Source organism: Oculina patagonica, chromosome 6 (assembly GCF_052425735.1).
Source record: "Oculina patagonica isolate OP01 chromosome 6, crgOcupat, whole genome shotgun sequence".
Lineage (NCBI taxonomy): Eukaryota > Metazoa > Cnidaria > Anthozoa > Scleractinia > Oculinidae > Oculina > Oculina patagonica.
Window position 1 is genome coordinate 35106846 of NC_135763.1, and position 16530 is coordinate 35123375.

At 42.1% G+C, this 16530-nt stretch overlaps 3 protein-coding genes and 1 pseudogene across 3 annotated transcripts; 3 read left to right on the forward strand and 1 right to left on the reverse strand.

Moving 5' to 3' along the window:
• Positions 1-1296: 1296 nt before the first annotated feature.
• Positions 1297-1771, forward strand: LOC144658650 (histone H2B, gonadal pseudogene; annotated as a pseudogene).
• Positions 1772-3106: 1335 nt separating this feature from the next.
• LOC144656973 (uncharacterized) lies at positions 3107-9324 on the reverse strand. Its single transcript, XM_078517235.1, has 5 exons — positions 9113-9324; positions 8034-8206; positions 5322-5931; positions 4406-4705; positions 3107-3838 (listed from the first exon to the last, which is right to left on the reverse strand). The coding sequence occupies exons 1-5, from the start codon at positions 9200-9202 to the stop codon at positions 3509-3511; spliced, it is 1503 nt and encodes a 500-aa protein (XP_078373361.1). The 5' UTR covers positions 9203-9324; the 3' UTR covers positions 3107-3508.
• A 143-nt stretch (positions 9325-9467) lies between these two features.
• On the forward strand, positions 9468-10700 carry LOC144656760 (uncharacterized). Its single transcript, XM_078516997.1, has 2 exons — positions 9468-9778; positions 9897-10700. Exons 1-2 carry the CDS (start codon positions 9626-9628, stop codon positions 10440-10442), a joined length of 699 nt encoding a protein of 232 aa, XP_078373123.1. The 5' UTR covers positions 9468-9625; the 3' UTR covers positions 10443-10700.
• Positions 10701-11938: 1238 nt separating this feature from the next.
• Positions 11939-13607, forward strand: LOC144657731 (uncharacterized). Its single transcript, XM_078518075.1, has one exon. It carries the CDS (start codon positions 12089-12091, stop codon positions 13451-13453), a length of 1365 nt encoding a protein of 454 aa, XP_078374201.1. The 5' UTR covers positions 11939-12088; the 3' UTR covers positions 13454-13607.
• The last annotated feature ends 2923 nt before the right edge of the window (positions 13608-16530 follow it).

A 16530-nucleotide genomic window follows, 5' to 3' on the forward strand; every position in this document is an offset into this window, starting at 1 on the left:
GGCCGTAGACATAGACGAGGCAAGGTCTTGCTAACAGATTCTGGGTGCATGCCCTCCAGAAAATTTTGAAATCTAGAAGCTCTGAAACTCTTTCAGAGACATTTTTGATGACGTATTTCTTGGGAAAACTCAAACTTGTTCAACCGGGGATTATTTTCCCAACGAAACATATTTTTTTTTTTTTTTTGGGAAAAATTTTCAAGGCGAGTGCCTCGTTTTGCCTAATGCTAGTAACGGTCCTGTAGTTTTGCTATTCAAGATACCAAAAGGGACAATGCGCGCAAGAGTGGGCACCGTCTCGGAACGCTTTCTACACTGAATCGTTGCGTGACGCTGGTGACACGAAGTGAGACGTTATTTTTAATAAATTACATGAAATTAAAAGAGCTTGATAAAATTTCGGTACCTTATTGTTACTTATTTTCGCGGGACATTCCGATTTTCAAAAAATCGGAATTAAGACCGCGAAAAAAGATTCCGCGAAAAATATGACGCGAACATACCCTAATATATGTGATCGACGGCCCAGCTACGAATCGACCAACTACTCACTCACTTTGTTTTTTGTTATTGTTTTGTTCGGAAACCATGGGTGGAATAATAGTGTGCCAAACTGACAGGACCGCGCTAAGCCCCGGTTAGTCCCGCGAAAAGCATCCAGGATTAAGTCCGCGAAAATAAGTAACAATAAGGTAATAAAAAACAGCTGGCGGTAAATGCCGCGAAAAGCTCGCAAAATTTCACCACCAGGGAGACGCGTTAACATCACTGTAATCATGATCAGGATTTTATGTAGCCTGAATTAATATATTTCGTGCCGTACTTGAAAACTTTCGTCGCTACGATTTCTGCCCGGTTTTCCTTCGTTTCGCCCCACAACTGCCCCTGGGTCTCCGAGGATGCTCCGACCAGAGAGGGATGTCTGAAATTCAGGCTAGATTTTATGCCTCAACAGAAGAAACTTCCCAATTTCCAATTAAAAGAAACAAGACAATTCTACATTTTTAAAAAGCGAAAACAAACATATTTATAGTCTCCCTAAGGCAGAATTAACTAAGTCAAAATGGGAATTTTTATTTTCCGAACGTGAAAAAGTTTCTTTTCTCGTCAAATGCGATGGGATCGAAATCCGCCAATCACAGCACGAGCATTGACCTGTGACCTTTAGAAGTGCAACAATTGCGATAAATTGACCAATTAGAGAACGAAAATTTCGATCCTGGTGAAATTTGATATGTTCCAACTTCAAGGTATAAATAGCGCATAATCGAGTTTATCGAGAAGAAGTTTGAAACTTTTGATAAAAGTGAATCTGCTTTGGTTGAATTATGGCGCCAAAAGTGTCCGGCAAAGTCAAAGACGGAGAGAAAAAAGCTAGCAAGGGGAAACGCAGTGCTGAAGGCGACAAGAAGAAAAGAAAAGTGAAGCGAAAGCAAACTTATTCGAGCTACATTTACAAGGTCTTGAAACAAGTTCATCCCGATACCGGCATCTCCAGTAAAGCCATGGGCATCATGAACTCGTTCGTCAACGACATCTTCGATCGCGTAGCTTCCGAAGCTTCCCGTTTGACAAAATACGCCAAGAAGAATACTATGAGTTCCCGCGAGATTCAGACCGCCATCAGGCTGCTTCTGCCCGGTGAACTGGCCAAACACGCCGTCAGTGAAGGAACCAAGGCCGTGACCAAGTACACAAGTAGCAAGTAAAGCGGTTTTCCCGCCAAACAAACAAACAAACGGCTCTTTTAGGAGCCACCATATCTGTCTAAAAGTCTGTGACCAATAGAATCAAGATATTTTGCATCTCCCTACAAGCCTTTTGTAATAAACAATTTTATTAATAAGAACACTCGAGTGTAGTTTCGATAGTGATACAGTTCAATGGCGACTTGTTTCTGAACTCGGCTTTAAAAATTACATTCCCAGGGCTAGTAGGAAATGTTCAAGGAAAGGTAAAATTCTTGAACATAAGTAAATTTTGAAAAGTCAGGGAAAATTAATTACTTTCACACTACCGTATAATCATTGCTAAACTACATATTGTCTTTTTTTTCTCGGCAAAGAAAAAGCCAAATGTGAAACCTTGTGTTAGAGTCACTGTTTACACAAAATTATTCAAGGTCAGGGAAGTTTATTACAAGAGTCACAGATGATTTCCGGCATACAGTTGATGGCTGGAAGCAGCATTTCGGGTCAATGACTGTTTCACTCTCAGCGATGCTTTTTTGTTTTGAAGTGCAGGCTAGGCCGCTTCTATATCTGACATTTTGTAATAATTTGGTCAGGGAATATTTAATTTTTACAGAGAAAAGTCAGGAAATTTTGGAAACTGATGTTTGTGGCAACCATGATATATAACCTCGCAGTTCGGATAAGGAAAATTTTCCTAAAAACTGATACATCTAACTTGCAATCAGCATCATTGCAGTCATTGGGGCGACAATACTTTAAGCTCGTCACGCAATCTTTCTTCCCCCACGTGGAACCTGTGAACAGTCGAGGATGGAGGGAAAACTGAGAAAACGGGAAGAGAAAAGAGGGCGAGAGGAAAAGGAAAAAGGCCAAAAAACGCCATGTCCCACTTGGGAGCCTGTTCGCAGGCTAGTGATTAGTCCAAAGAGCGTCCGCCTGGCGGACTAGGCGACAAAGTGTCACGTTTTATTACTTGACCTTAAGATAGTTTTGTTTTCCGAGCCAATCGTGACCAACTTGCAACTGTCTTATTGAGGCTCACTACGGGTACATGTAACGACAATCGACAATTTTCGGAGAATTTAGTTACGTATAATCGCGCTAAATTATTGCATAATAAACCTGATCGGCAAGATCCGACTTAGCGAAGTCATTACGACAGAGTTTTAAAATTATCAACAGGGGCGTAAAAAACTCTGCGTTTGCGCACAATGACCGGAAGTCCGTTAATCCAGGACCTTCAAATCCATTCTCGTTCCTGGACTTGGCCAGAGTCTTGGCTTGCTAGAGGCCACGTTCTTGGCACTGACCAAAAAGAAAAGCGGTTTCTGGGGACGAGATTACGAAGAGACCCGTTTGGTTCAAACAGGCCTAAAACGCAGTGAACACTTGATAGAGAAACCATGACACCATTTGCATGTGAGTTCAAAACGGAACTTTATATTTCTTTTACAATCACGAAACTGATTAAATAGCGCGTGTTTTAACACCTGATCTCCAAACTTAAGAGAAATCGAAAGTTTTTGTAAACCCGAGACGCAGGTGAGGTGTTACTGGTTACATAAAACTTTCGAATATTTGGAAACTTTGTCAAGTGTTCGCATCAGGCCAACAAACAAGAAGCGGCCGTATTCCGATTCTGTTATAAGTCTTACAACCTTAAGCCAACTAAATGCAATACTGCTAGTTCATTATGCTAACGCTACACAGAATAGAGCTTGGGCTACTTGTGGTTTCATTTTAATCGAATAAATGACCAGGACTAAATATTTTTATCTGCAGATTAGAGGGATAAGTTATTTTATGTTTATTGCTCAAGCGTTGTTCTCGTATCTCTCGTGAAACACTATCTCTGGGCTGAGATAAGGTGTAAAGAAAGTCATTCCGTTGGTCTTCACTCGTGCTGTGGCGTCAGGGTCAGCCAGTTGAAGTGTGTATTTCTGCAAAACCGACGCAACAACTACACGACTGATAGCCAGAGCGTATCGATAGCCTAGACATTTTCTTGGACCCATTCCGAAGCGGAAGAGCGCACCGGGCGTTGGTCGGGCTCCGTTGGCGAAGCGATCCGGGTCGAACTTGTCAGGGTCTTTCCAGTACTTTTCCGAGAAGTTCAGTGAATGAGTGTCTACGCAGACTGGAGTCTGTTGAACAAAAAAAATCAGCTTAGTTAATTGTCCTACTAGACTGCAAAACAGTCGTTTTTTTTCTTAAGTCGTTGGAAAAAGCGCTTATCGAAGGCGCGAAGCGCCAAACGTTGACATTGGCTCCAGACCTCTCGCTCTCGTTTCAACACCGAGCGCGTTCGCAAAAGATACGACTGTTTTGCAGTCTATTGTCCTACCAGTAGCCTGACTTTTTAAATTGTTTTATTCACGAACGTATATACGGTCTATACGGTGTTCCTATTCTTGTCCCCAAAGAATGCGTCGAGAATGCATCGCCTGCGCACGAGAAACAAGTGGCTCTGGGGGACACATGATTTAATTGGCTAGATTTTAACAAAGGGAGTTCAAATCTAGCCAATCAAATTAACCGTTTCAAGCCATGGCATAACAAGGGTTTTTTTTGTTTTCGATTGGCTGTTCCCTTTGTTGAAATCTAGCCAATCAAATCATGTGTCCCCGGAGCCACTTCTTCCTCGTGCACAGGCTTCGCGGGCTATTAAAGAGAGCAAACGCCTCTGGGGACGTGAGTGCGGTGTCCCTTACCCCTTTTGGTATCTGATATCCGGCAATATCAGTAACGGGCTTCACTGTTCTTTCTGGCAGACTGAGCGCCAAAGCGGGGTTCATCCGGGCACTTTCTTTAAGAACCATTTCCATATATGGCAACTTCTTATCCAGGTCCGGATGTGAGCTCGGATCAGTCCCCTGCAGTGCCTCGTCCACCTCCTGCCGCACTCTGTCCTGTACAGACTGGTGCCGAGCGAGGTCAGCCAGAGCAAACGACGTGGCCGCAAAACTAACATCCACGTTCAGGAGTAGAATTTCGTCCACAGAATGCAAGAGCTACAGAGAACAGGACAAGAATGTTAACAGGAATTGACAAAATTTATTTACTGCACATCACCACTCCCTTACATGCAGATTATAACCATTAATACATCAAATCCTTGTATAGTCTTTAAATAGTCTGTAACAACATTCCTGAGTTTCTTTGAATATTAGGTTATGGAAATATCACGGCTGCAAGTGTCTTTACAAGTATTGACCAGGGTTGTAGTACCCCCAATAATCTGACCACTAACGGTCCCATTTAGGGAGGGGGCAGGATGTCTGAGCTTTCAGGTTGCCGTTCCATTTACGCCAGATTTACGTCCTTTCCTAAATTAGTGGTTGCCGCTTCTTCGTGCCTTTTTTTAGTGCATAATGTTCCGTAATATTGCGGGGAAATAGTCTATTTCTCTCGCTACCCGCCACCTGGCCTTGAGAATCTCGCTTCCTGCCTTTTATCTCCCATCTCCCGAATAATTTCCTCTCCCTTTTTCTTTCTCCCGGATTCCCACCCTTCCTGACCACCCCTCCCCTCCCCAACACCCACACTTATTAACGGGATGGTAGTAAGGCGAAGTTCTACTGCATTCCAGTAAAAACCCCGGAAAAGTAAAGTAAGCCTACACCCTACCTCCTGTTCTTCGAGTTCGAGTGCGTGAGTCTTCAGCTGCTCCATCATGGCGAAGAACAGGCCGTCGCCAGAGCTCAGGCGTCCCTCTTCGTATTCTTTAAATAGGAATCGGTTAAATGACTCCCAAGCCTGATTAAAGGAGCGCGCGCTGTGGTTCGCCTTGGTTGGAAGGTACGAATAAAACGGCAGCCTGGTCGCGCCAATGTTAAACATGTTCACTGCATCTTGAAGCAAATTACTGACATCCAAGATACGTTGAAAATATTTCTCAAGCACCTCATCTCCGTACACAACTTGCACTAAAACTCGGAGTGTGACGCTCGCCAGTCCTTTCTTTTGAAGATCGACAGGTTTACCGATCGGCAAGCCTTTCATGAAGGTCGCGCACTCCCGTCCGATCACGTGCAAAGTGTTGGAAGCGGCGCTGGCGGAGAAGTATTTCTCGAACGGACCCCGGCATCTTCGTACTTCTTCGCGCCCGTAGCTCGTCGCTAGGCAATTTCCCAGTATGTCCTTGAACACAGACCCGAGGCAAGTAAAGTCGCGCTCGCGCTGGTGCGAGTAGTGATCGGTGTAGAAAGTGCGAATGGCTTCAGCATCAGCTAGTATCCTGTAAATCAACAGACATACGCTACAAGGTTAGTATTGTACGGTCATTGTATGGAAAAGTGGACGGAACGTGAGAGGTGGGTGACGGAAAGGAGATAAATATATGTTATTTGCCGGCTGGGAGGTCCGTATAGTGAAAAACTGTGACCGAGGTCTTGAAAATGCTGCCCGAGGCCGCAGGCCGAGGGCAGCATTTTCAAGGCCGAGGTCACAGTTTTTCACTATACGGACCGACCCTAAGCCGGTAAATAACTTATTTATTTTTTTCCTACTTTAATGTGTTTGATTAAAAAACACCTAAAAAACCTACAAAGACTTTCTTGCCAAATGTGTTTGTATTTATATACGCGCGCATCCAATGTTGAGTCGATCGCCATAAGCTACGGCAAGAGTAAATAATGATCTGTTTGCTATAAGAGCTTACTGCCAAACAAAATAAATTCACTAAAATGAACAGTACTCAAGGAAAATTTCATCTGAAAAAAAAAAGAAAAAAAGCATCTGAAATAATAGAAAAGCACAATGTAGAACAGAGCAATCAGCGAGTTGCGAAACACTTTTAACTCCATTTCGGCTTGTGAGTTCTTTAGTTAATTAAACTTACTTTTCGGACTGGAAAGCACTTAGCTATTTACATTTGTATTTAACGAGTCAAAAACCTCTGTGTTGATTCCCACAGTATTCTGTTTTGACAAAAAGTTTGCGAATGTGAAACTGAATGAAGCTGAAATGTGTAGTTTGGTCGCCTGCACAGTGACGGCACAATATTGCGAGAATTAATTTGACTGTTTTTTTAATAAAGCATCTCATTTTCTTGAATGGCGATAAGCAGTATTCGGTTTTGGAGAAAAGTAGCAGAGAAGCAAGGTGTTTGAAAGGATAAATCGAGTCTGTAAACCGGCGACTTGCAGTTAACTGCAATGGCGTGAAAATCAGTGCGAATGCACAAACAACGATCGGCAAACCACGGCCATAAAACTATAACTTCATTTTGTCACTAAAGAGAATAAATACTCGCCTTTTGGAGAACTTCAAGGTCTTTAATTCCACTGCTAATTTTCCCTTTCAAATTTACAACGGTTGGTGAGCAACTACATCGATTTAAATCATTTTGGAGAGCAAAACTGTCATGGGTTCGTTCGTCTCGCCGCGAAATGAAACTCACGAAAGCGTTACCGTGGCCCGTGGGCAGAGATAGGAGAATCTTGCCCGCGCTAATAACCAATCAGATTGCATGATTCGTTACCGTGCCCTCTTGGAAAAAAATAATTCCTGGTATTTCACTGATGTTTATATAATAAATAGAAATATTTCCTTGTGCTCAAGCTTTGTCCCGGGGTAATTTTAAATTCTATTTTCTATCACGCGTGCGCCTGGGAACGAGGCAGGCTTATGGTCACTGACCGTGTGTGCTACGCTTATGTGGCAAACTAAACACTTATTCTAATGGAAGCAGTGATGATATTTTTAAATGTCTAGTAAAGTAATGTACAAAGATGTCTTCTCTTTCCTTCGTGCGTTGAAGAAGAATAAGCCAGGCGTCTGCTGCTAATCCATGATAAGTATCAATTTCAATTTCAGTTTTGCTACTTTTCAGTGCAGTTTGTTTTTTACAAGTTCCTGTCTAGTTTTTTCGTTAGCAATTCTCAAGGTGTTATAAAATAATAGCAGCGACGTCCATATGTAAGCTATTTAGGAATGTGCAGCGTAGTTTTCGAGCCAGATTGGTCTGAAATAAGGTATAAATTTTAGCATTAATTGTCCGAAATTGGCTGACTGAATAGTGTTTGTTCACCCTTGTCAGCAGTAAGGCATAATCATTGAAAGAAAGTATTTTTTATCATAGTTATTATTCATCTCCTGAGAAGTGCGATTTAATTAACGTCGGGATTCGAAGCCCCTCTCAAATGTTTACGCAAACCAAAGCGGTTCCTGAGTTCAATCTGCATGGTCAAAATAGGGTGAGGAAAATCGCATACAGTATTTTGGTCTGAAAATGGGTAAGGATTTCAAGACTCGCCCCACACGGCCCGACTCAAATCCCCCAGAGGTACCCGGCCCAACTTCTCCCCCTACACAATGGTATCCCAATGTGATACTCACACGACTGGAGTAAAGCAATGCCATATGTAGTAAATAGGACCGTACGCCTTTGACAGCGGGCGCCCAAAGAAATTCACTTGATGGAAGTGTCCGTAAGGTAACTTGGGTGGTTCCCCTCTCATCCGCCCTCCTTTAGCATTTGTCCAAGGTACACGCCAGTAAACCAGTGCAACCTACAAAGCGTTTGTCAAGAAAACACATTAATTTTGTAACTTTTCTTGTGTGACATTGCTTACCGTAGTCACGCAATCTTATAAGATAAAAGAATGCCCTCACGGCTCTAGATAACTTTGTGATAGAAAAAAAATCAGCAAGAAGTATCGAAGAAGTAACTGAAGATTGGGCGGAGGTACGTTCAAATTGGTCTCTCTAAAGGCGTATTAGAAGAATGTTTAATTGCTGACTGCAATACGTCATTTTGAGGTCCACACTTACCCTATAAAATCCGTTATTTGTTATCACTTTCGCAAGCTCGCCGGATTCCCAGAAACAGTAATTAAGTTAAAATGGCGCCGAAAAGGAAGACCACGAACAAAAGTTTATTGATTGGTTTCACAGGAAGCAACACTTGGAAAAATTACTCCTTCTTTCCTACGGTTTGGGAAAATGGACGCTAACTGAAACTAAAGGTGTTCCCGGGAGAGAAACTCGATCGTGTCAGCAATAAGCGTTTCCTTCGGAACACACCGGCGGGGCTCATCCCTTTACTATAAACAGTTTTGCCAATCCAGTAAATGATAAGTAAAAACTACATGCGAATAGTGGTGTTTAAAGTGCGCTGTCAAACAGTATAAACAGAGATCATCTCGAAATAATATAAGTGTAAAAATAAATAAAGCCAAAATGACTTGTAATTACCGTCAGCATGTCAGCAATTTAATAACGATCATGCCGTTTAATATGGAGGCGAACGGACTACCTGTATATGCATGATGTGTGATTGCTACTAGTTTTACAGATCAGTATTTCATCGCAGACCTGATTCATGACGGGTTAAACAAAGCATTGCAAGCAGCCGCATTCAAACAGCAAAGAAAACCGAAAGAAAACTATTATCACTAACAAAACAAAACACTCACCTGTAAGCACTTGTACAGCAGAGGCCAAGCGAACAGGAGCACTGCAAAGAGGGAGGCAGCTATACCGAGTGTACTCCATTCTGCTAACATCTTCCAATCCTGTGCTCTGTTACTTGCTTCAGAATAACCTCTAATCAACTTACTTCGATGTTGCTGAATGATCGCCGGTCTGTCAGTGTTAGAATAAACCTGGTCAAACAGATATATTCGCGTTTTAAGACCCACGTCATCAAGGTTTCCCGGAAAATTTTTCCCGGAAAATATCCGGGATGACATGCCCAGCACTGGATCTCGTGATCTCTGACTGATCGGGTTTATTCCCCTTAAGCCAAGAATTTCCGGCCAGTGTGTCTGGTTCGCCCCTAAAATCATCTCTGTATATTTAGACTAGTTACCGAGAAATGACTTTGTTGGGGGTAGGACTGTCGGGGGCTACAAAACTGATTGTGCAAACCGCTTCGAAACCGTGCAGATAGAGAGAGGCGAGGCGCGCACGGCATCGGGAAGACGAGCATGGAAGTTTCCCAAGTTGTTCTAAATGGTGAGAGATTTCTGCAGAACGGACGTCCAATGATTCTAGGGATAAGCCCTGGCAATCCACATTATTATAAGCTGGAATCTCTTGAACGGCTGTTTAATTTTGCTGCGAACAATTACTCAGAACAGGTGACGGTTATTTTCATTCTTCAGTGAGAGAGCCCGATAAGTTTTTTTGCTAAACTGCCGTACTAATTGCTGTGATTTCAAATAAAAACTAACATCGTTACATTTTTTCCTTATGCAGGTCTTGTTTTTTATCCCCGACAAGATATCTGAGCATAATTACCGAGCAGTTGGTTCGAAAAATCCCGAAAAGTCCGCGCGCGTTAAAGGGAATCGATTGCGGAACAAGTGCAACGAAGCTATCCAAAGTAGCGGTCTCTGCCGCGCTAACTACAGCTTCATAAGGTGGACGGAGGACGTGGAAAGCTGCCCCCATTACCAGAAGGCTTTAACGGACATCCAAGATCTGTACGAGGTGAATGACGTGTTCCGTGACGACATCAGAGAATCGACCGAGGCCGCGTTAAGATGTCTCAAAAACGGCCGAGAAAAAGGCGGTCCCAACAAGGAAAACGAAATAGCCGAGGAGGATGCGGTGGACCTGAAGGAAGGAGTTCTTTATCTGCTGAAAGAGGTAGCATTTTTTGTGGCAATACCAAGCATGTATGAGAACTGTGATGAGTTTCTGTTCGTGTATCACCGCTCATGGCCCGTGCTAGAGAAGTATTTTGCCGGCGGTTACGACGACATTGAAAAGCCTTCTTTAGGTTTCGTCGTTTTTGAATGATGTAACAAAACCATTTGATGGAAGCATAACCAGTTGACAATGACTTAAATGACTTTTTTTCGTTGAACTGTTTCGCCGCACGCGAGTTGCGAAATGAGTATTTATAACTGCTGCGTGTTCCGGTTCATTCTTGCGAGAAATTGCAGTGCAGAGCAAAGTTGAATAATGCATGCAATCTCACACTGTGAATGTTCTTTGAAGCAAGAATTTTGCAGTATTTTGTACCTGTCTTAATCAATAAATCCTGTTAATTGAAGACTAGCTATTTTTCTTTTTGTATTTTTCTGGGAATTGATAAGAAACGGAAAGGCTTAAAAATATTTCGGGCCCAACGTCGTCATTCGAGCAGTTTGCTTAAGACTGAAAATTAACAACACCGTATATTATGGGATCCTGAGCGGGGTTATTCAATAGTTTACATTTGGCCAGCCTTAAGCAAACATTCAACACACGAAACCCACCCATTTCACTGTTCTCGACGTTCAGGGTTCCGCCCGGGGTTTTCCGAAAGTTGAATTTTAGGGCGTGCGGTATTTTTCATCGAATCGACATTTGGGATTTATCAAGTATACCACAAACATTTCGGTTAAGTCCCTGCAACAAGTCGGCTCTTGTTCGCCGACCTTTAACTTAACAAATTAAGGCCAGGGTATCCGATTTTTCTCATTGGCCCGGGCGCGACAAGCTGAGTTCCGAGAATTAAGTCAATGCAAAAGCTTCAAAATTCTATCCCAGAACCATTTATTATAAATTGCTAGTCTTTAAAGAATGTACGACAAATTTATGCAAATTTTCATGTCTCCAGACTCCTTTTACAGTGACTTTCTTTCGTAATTTTGGACGGCAGGGTATGTTCAGTACCTCACAATTTAAAACCAAACGCCTACTTTATCAATCACCGACTTAAATATAAAATTTTCTTTTATTCTAAATTGACGTCAACAATAACAATATTTAGAACAGTCTGGAATGACGTCAGCTGCCGGCAGGTTGTGCACTAACACGGAGGACATACCCCCTGTAGACGTACAAAGTTCACTTGCAAAATATTCCTTCGCCTGCTGCATAAAAGACGTCTTTCTATCCGCAAAATTTCCTTGACCTTTGCTAAGCATAGCATAAAATTGATTAATTCACTGGGCTCGCTGCATACCGCATTTGATTATCATTTTGGTTGCTGGCTGCTGAAACCTTAAACCGAACAGAAATTTACATTCTGTTTCAACTCGTGACACACGTGTAGTTTACTTATTTGACTTCTGAAAGGAAATTCTTGAGATCTGGGACGCCGATGGAACGGAAGTTTACATTATTTAATTATGTGTCACAATTCTAAGAAAACTTCAACAATGAATTGATGAATTGTGTTGCGAAATATGGTTCAGTTTCAGAGGCCTTGTGATGCACTTGTGACGCTGTTTTCCACGAAATAAACTGACGTCACTGACGTGGTCATGCATGAAATGTCTGTGGCACGCAAATTCTCAGAAAGCAAGAGTAAATTTGATTGGATTGTTTTACATAACCGGCTTTTGCGAATGACCGGTCAAAAAATGAAAGAATCATATGCCACGTTTTTCGTCTTCTGTTCTTAAAGGTGGTCAGATTGAACCGCTGAAGCCAGTCAGAGCGACAATTGAACACCGATGGAAATCCCGTGGAAGCTGTATTTTACATGCTGGTTTCTCGGCGCCGCTGTACAAAGCGCCGTGTTCTTCAGCTTCAATGCCGCCGACTATTTCAACTACTTTTTCCCCGACAACTACAAACCCGAAGTTTACGTTGGAGTCACGGTCGGAGTTGGTGCGTGTTTGGGTGCCATGTTGACGGTCACTTTTCCTCCCAAATCAAGCCATTTGACTGTGTTACTTATCACACTCACCGCCTCGGCGATTCTGCTGGTTGCAGAAGTGGTCATTACACCTCTTGACACCGACATACCCACACCAGCTCGCTTTGGATCTGTGCTGGCTGTAATCTTTGTAGCCACCGTCGTTCAAAATTTCGGTGGTGGAGCCCTTTACGGCTTCGTCGGAAAGCACTTCCCGAAGTTTGGAGTCCATGCGGCCCAATCAGGTGGCGTCTGCGCATTCGCAGCAACCTTTATCATTCGATGTATCTCGAAAGGATCGTTTCAGCATCTCAGAGACAGGGATCAGGGTTTCCGCCTCAGCGGCTATTTGTTTGTCGCTTTGGTGGATCTCATAATCGTTATAGCGTGCTGTCTGATTGCCATTTTGCGATCGTACATCGGTCAAGCGGCGTACGTTAAACGCTTGAATGCCACCGATCGAGAGAATGAAGACAGGGAGAGCCAGCCGCTGTTAAGGAGTGACGAGGCCCCAGGGCAGCCTGAGAAGAAGCATTTCCATTGGGCCGAATTCAGCAACGTCTCGTGTAAGAAGGTCATCAGGAATAACTGGGCTACGCTCACAACAATCTGCCTGACACTGGTCATCTCCAATTCCTTGTTTCCAGGCATCACATCCCAGTTTCACGGAAATTACAACTGCACTTCCCAGGCTACTCGCCATTCCTCCAACTCGTCTGGCTATTTTAATACCGCCACTGTTTCCCCGACCAGAGGTTCACAATCTAGCCACCAGACAGGCTGGTTTATTGTAATCCTGTTCGGCTGCTACTCTGTTGCAGACGCTATCGGAAAATTCTTACCAATATTGGGAATCTTCTACAAAAAAAAATCGATTCTTTGCAATTGCCTTGTTCAGCTGGTCATAGCCGTACCAATCCTCCTCATCTACTTCGAGCCTTGTGTTAGCAAACTGCAAGCTGATTGGATAGCCTATCTGACTGTTGGTCTCCTCGGATTGGTCAACGGCTACGGACTGTGCGCTGCCATGATGCTTTTGGCCCCAGGGCAGCCTGGGAAGAAGCACGAAGAGGGCCTGGCGACTAGTATCGGCTACATGTTTCTTCAGATGGGAATTTTGCTCGGCATGGCTGTTTCGTTATTTCTCGTGGATTTCGTGTTTGAAGCAACCAAACCCTAAAGAACAGCAAATAAGCCGCCTCCTAACTTTAACATCTCATTTGACCTGTTTTATGGCCTGAAAAGCTTTTTGACTTGAGAATGTGTTCCCTAAATACTTCTTTCTTATTAAAAGTGATATTAAGGTGATTCCTAGTATTACATTGCGCATCCTTACTGCGCAGAATTTTATGCGTAACTAGCCCGCGCACATAAACAAAACCTGACTGCGGCTTTTTTCTATGCAGCTTGGCTCGCGAGAGAGATAAATCATCGTTTTCTCGTAAACGAATACGGTGACCTATCATTTTTTCTCTTCGGTAGTTTGAGAGTATCGATCAAATCCTTTCTGTAAAATGAATACAGATCAATTTCTATGGCAGAATAATACATAATCAACGAAAACGTGTACTTTGCCAGTACTCGCAAAGGAATTATTAAGGAATTATGTGGTATCACAAGATCTTCCTGCTCCTAAACGAATACGGTGACCCCCCTTTTTATTTCAAACTTTAACTTTGCTGACGGTAAACAACAAACTGGCAAGGTTTGGTTGAAAATCTATGAGCAGTTTTATTTCCCAGGAATTACCTTTAAAAATTTGTAGGTTTTTGATAATTAATCGGGCGTGGCCGATTTATAGTTTACCCTTTGGTCGTCCTAGAGCGTAGTCTCCTGGCGCGGCCAAAAAGACGGGGATAGCTTGGGGTTGCTACAAAACCACTACGGGTGACGCATACCGCAATGGTTTTCATTTTAGTTTTGACAGGAAATCGTTGCAGGCACACTTGGTCGACTTTTGGGTTAATGTGTAATCAGGTTGTGTTTTTTTGCTTCGGCGGAAGGACAGAGAAAAAAGCTTACGGGGCAAAGTACAGTATGGGGCCCAGTTCTCGGCCACTTTTGACGTAAACTTGTATTTCTTACCTCAGAAGAACCGCAGGAACTTGAAATTTCTCCCAGAGCTAGCTACATTATTCAGCTTTTTGGTGTAAAGCTATCGACCGGTCAAAAATTAATTTGCCCGAGCAATAATAAAAATAAAAGCTCCATTTGTGGGCCCAGTTCTCGGCCACCTTGGCCCAGTTCTCGGCCACTTTTAACGTAAACTTGTATTTCTTACCTCAGAAGAACCGCAGGAACTTGAAATTTCTCCCAGAGCTAACTACATTATTCAGCTTTTTGGTGTAAAGCTATCGACCGGTCAAAAATTAATTTGCCCGAGCAATAATAAAAATAAAAGCTCCATTTGTGGGCCCAGTTCTCGGCCACCTTGGCCCAGTTCTCGGCCACTAAAAAGCTTGTGCGTAATTATCTGTAAAAAAATGCTCAATTAATTTTCACAGTCATAAAATCACTCTGTAAACCTATTTATACTATATCGATCCCAAATTATTTTTATGATGCTTTGTTTTACTTTAGAAAAGAAGGATTTTAACGCGCCTAGTTGCCTATGTGCAGGTTCTGGCAAAACCGCATTGTGTGACCCGTGCATTTAGATGGTTTATTTTGCAGTGAAAAGGTCTTGAAAGATTTAGGTGTTGTAGAAATAATAGACAAGACAAGAGTCAGCTCAAAACTTAGAGATAAGATTGAACTTTATTTTTAAAACATTTATTTCTTTCATTCTGGCAGCAGCAGATGAAATTATATTAAAAACCAAGCGCTAAGCTGTGATAGCGAGCAGGGTGGCCGAGAACTGGCAAATACGCAAACGTCGCAAGAAAAAATTTCGAAGTAAATTAAGACCAAAAAATACAACGGTTCAACGAAAAGTTAACTAAAGCAGAAAGCTGAATTATTCTACGTTTCACATGCCAAAAATTAGCTCGTATGGTGGGGGCTTTTGGATAAAATACGAATTTAACTACATCCATGAATTTTGAGCCGTAAACAAACAACTTTTTCGGGAATGCAAATTCACCTACCTCCGCGTAAACTCGACGTGTGAGCTTTCTATATCGAATTGAACGATCAAACTCAAGATACTTAAAGCACATGAATCAGTCTATCGTTTGAAGGAAATACCTTTTTCTTTTGATTCAACTGGAGTGTGAAAAACGCGTTAAACACAAAGTGGCCGAGAACTGGACCCGGCCGAGAACTGGGCCCCATACTGTACTGATATTCACCATTGTGAAATTGCACTTACTTTGACAAGTTAAAGTTATTTTTGTAAATGAAAAAGGTAACGTCATTGATGTCACGCAGTGTTTTTTTTAGCAAACTAGATGGTTTGCTGGTTTCTGACTATGAATGGGGGTGTGATCTTGCGGTATATTTTTTGAGCCTGACTCCGCCGTAAAACTTTTTTTTTTATTTAGCAAGAACTGTGTCGATTTTCATTTCTGAACAATTGGTCGTCAAGTCGTTTGTCACAAAGAGTAGAATGTTTGTACAGCATGTTTTGGAATTATTTTAGATTTTGTTAGTAAGACGCTTCTGAAGACCTGAGCAAAACATTGGGAATGTACAGTATTAATAGGAACTTGAATGGAATTTTTCACAAGTTGGATAAAGGTATCAACTGAAAAAAATGGAATTCAAAATGAGAACTTGGATTTTGTTGTAATTAAATTTTATCGCGGATTGGATGCATAATATCACGGCTTTGAAAGTCTTCAAATAATTAGAAAGGTTCCTTTCTTCCTTTTGATCTTATTGTTATTTTCATGTATTGATTATTCGAAAGTGGTTTTCGTTGATACGAAAAAAAAAACGGGTTTTCACTGAACTGCTTGAAGTATTTTTAGACGTGATAATATTGGCTTAATCAAATTACATTGTGCACGAAATATTTGTTATTCTTTTGTCTTGAAACTTTGAGGAAATTGAAATTTTTGTTTGACAGTAGTGTATGAAAGGCATTTTATAGAACTGAATAAAAAATAAGAAACATTGATAAAGGTTATTTCAAAGATTTATTTTGCCTGATTTTGAAGGGTTTCAGGAGTTTTTAAGAGTGCTGGTAAACGGCTGTATGTTGTTTGTGATTACGGATCTTATTTAGTTTCGAACGCTCTAATTTTTGAAAGGTTAAAACAGGTTAAAACCGGGCGGTTTCATGAGTTTTTTGGGTAGAAAGGTACGGTGGTGGTC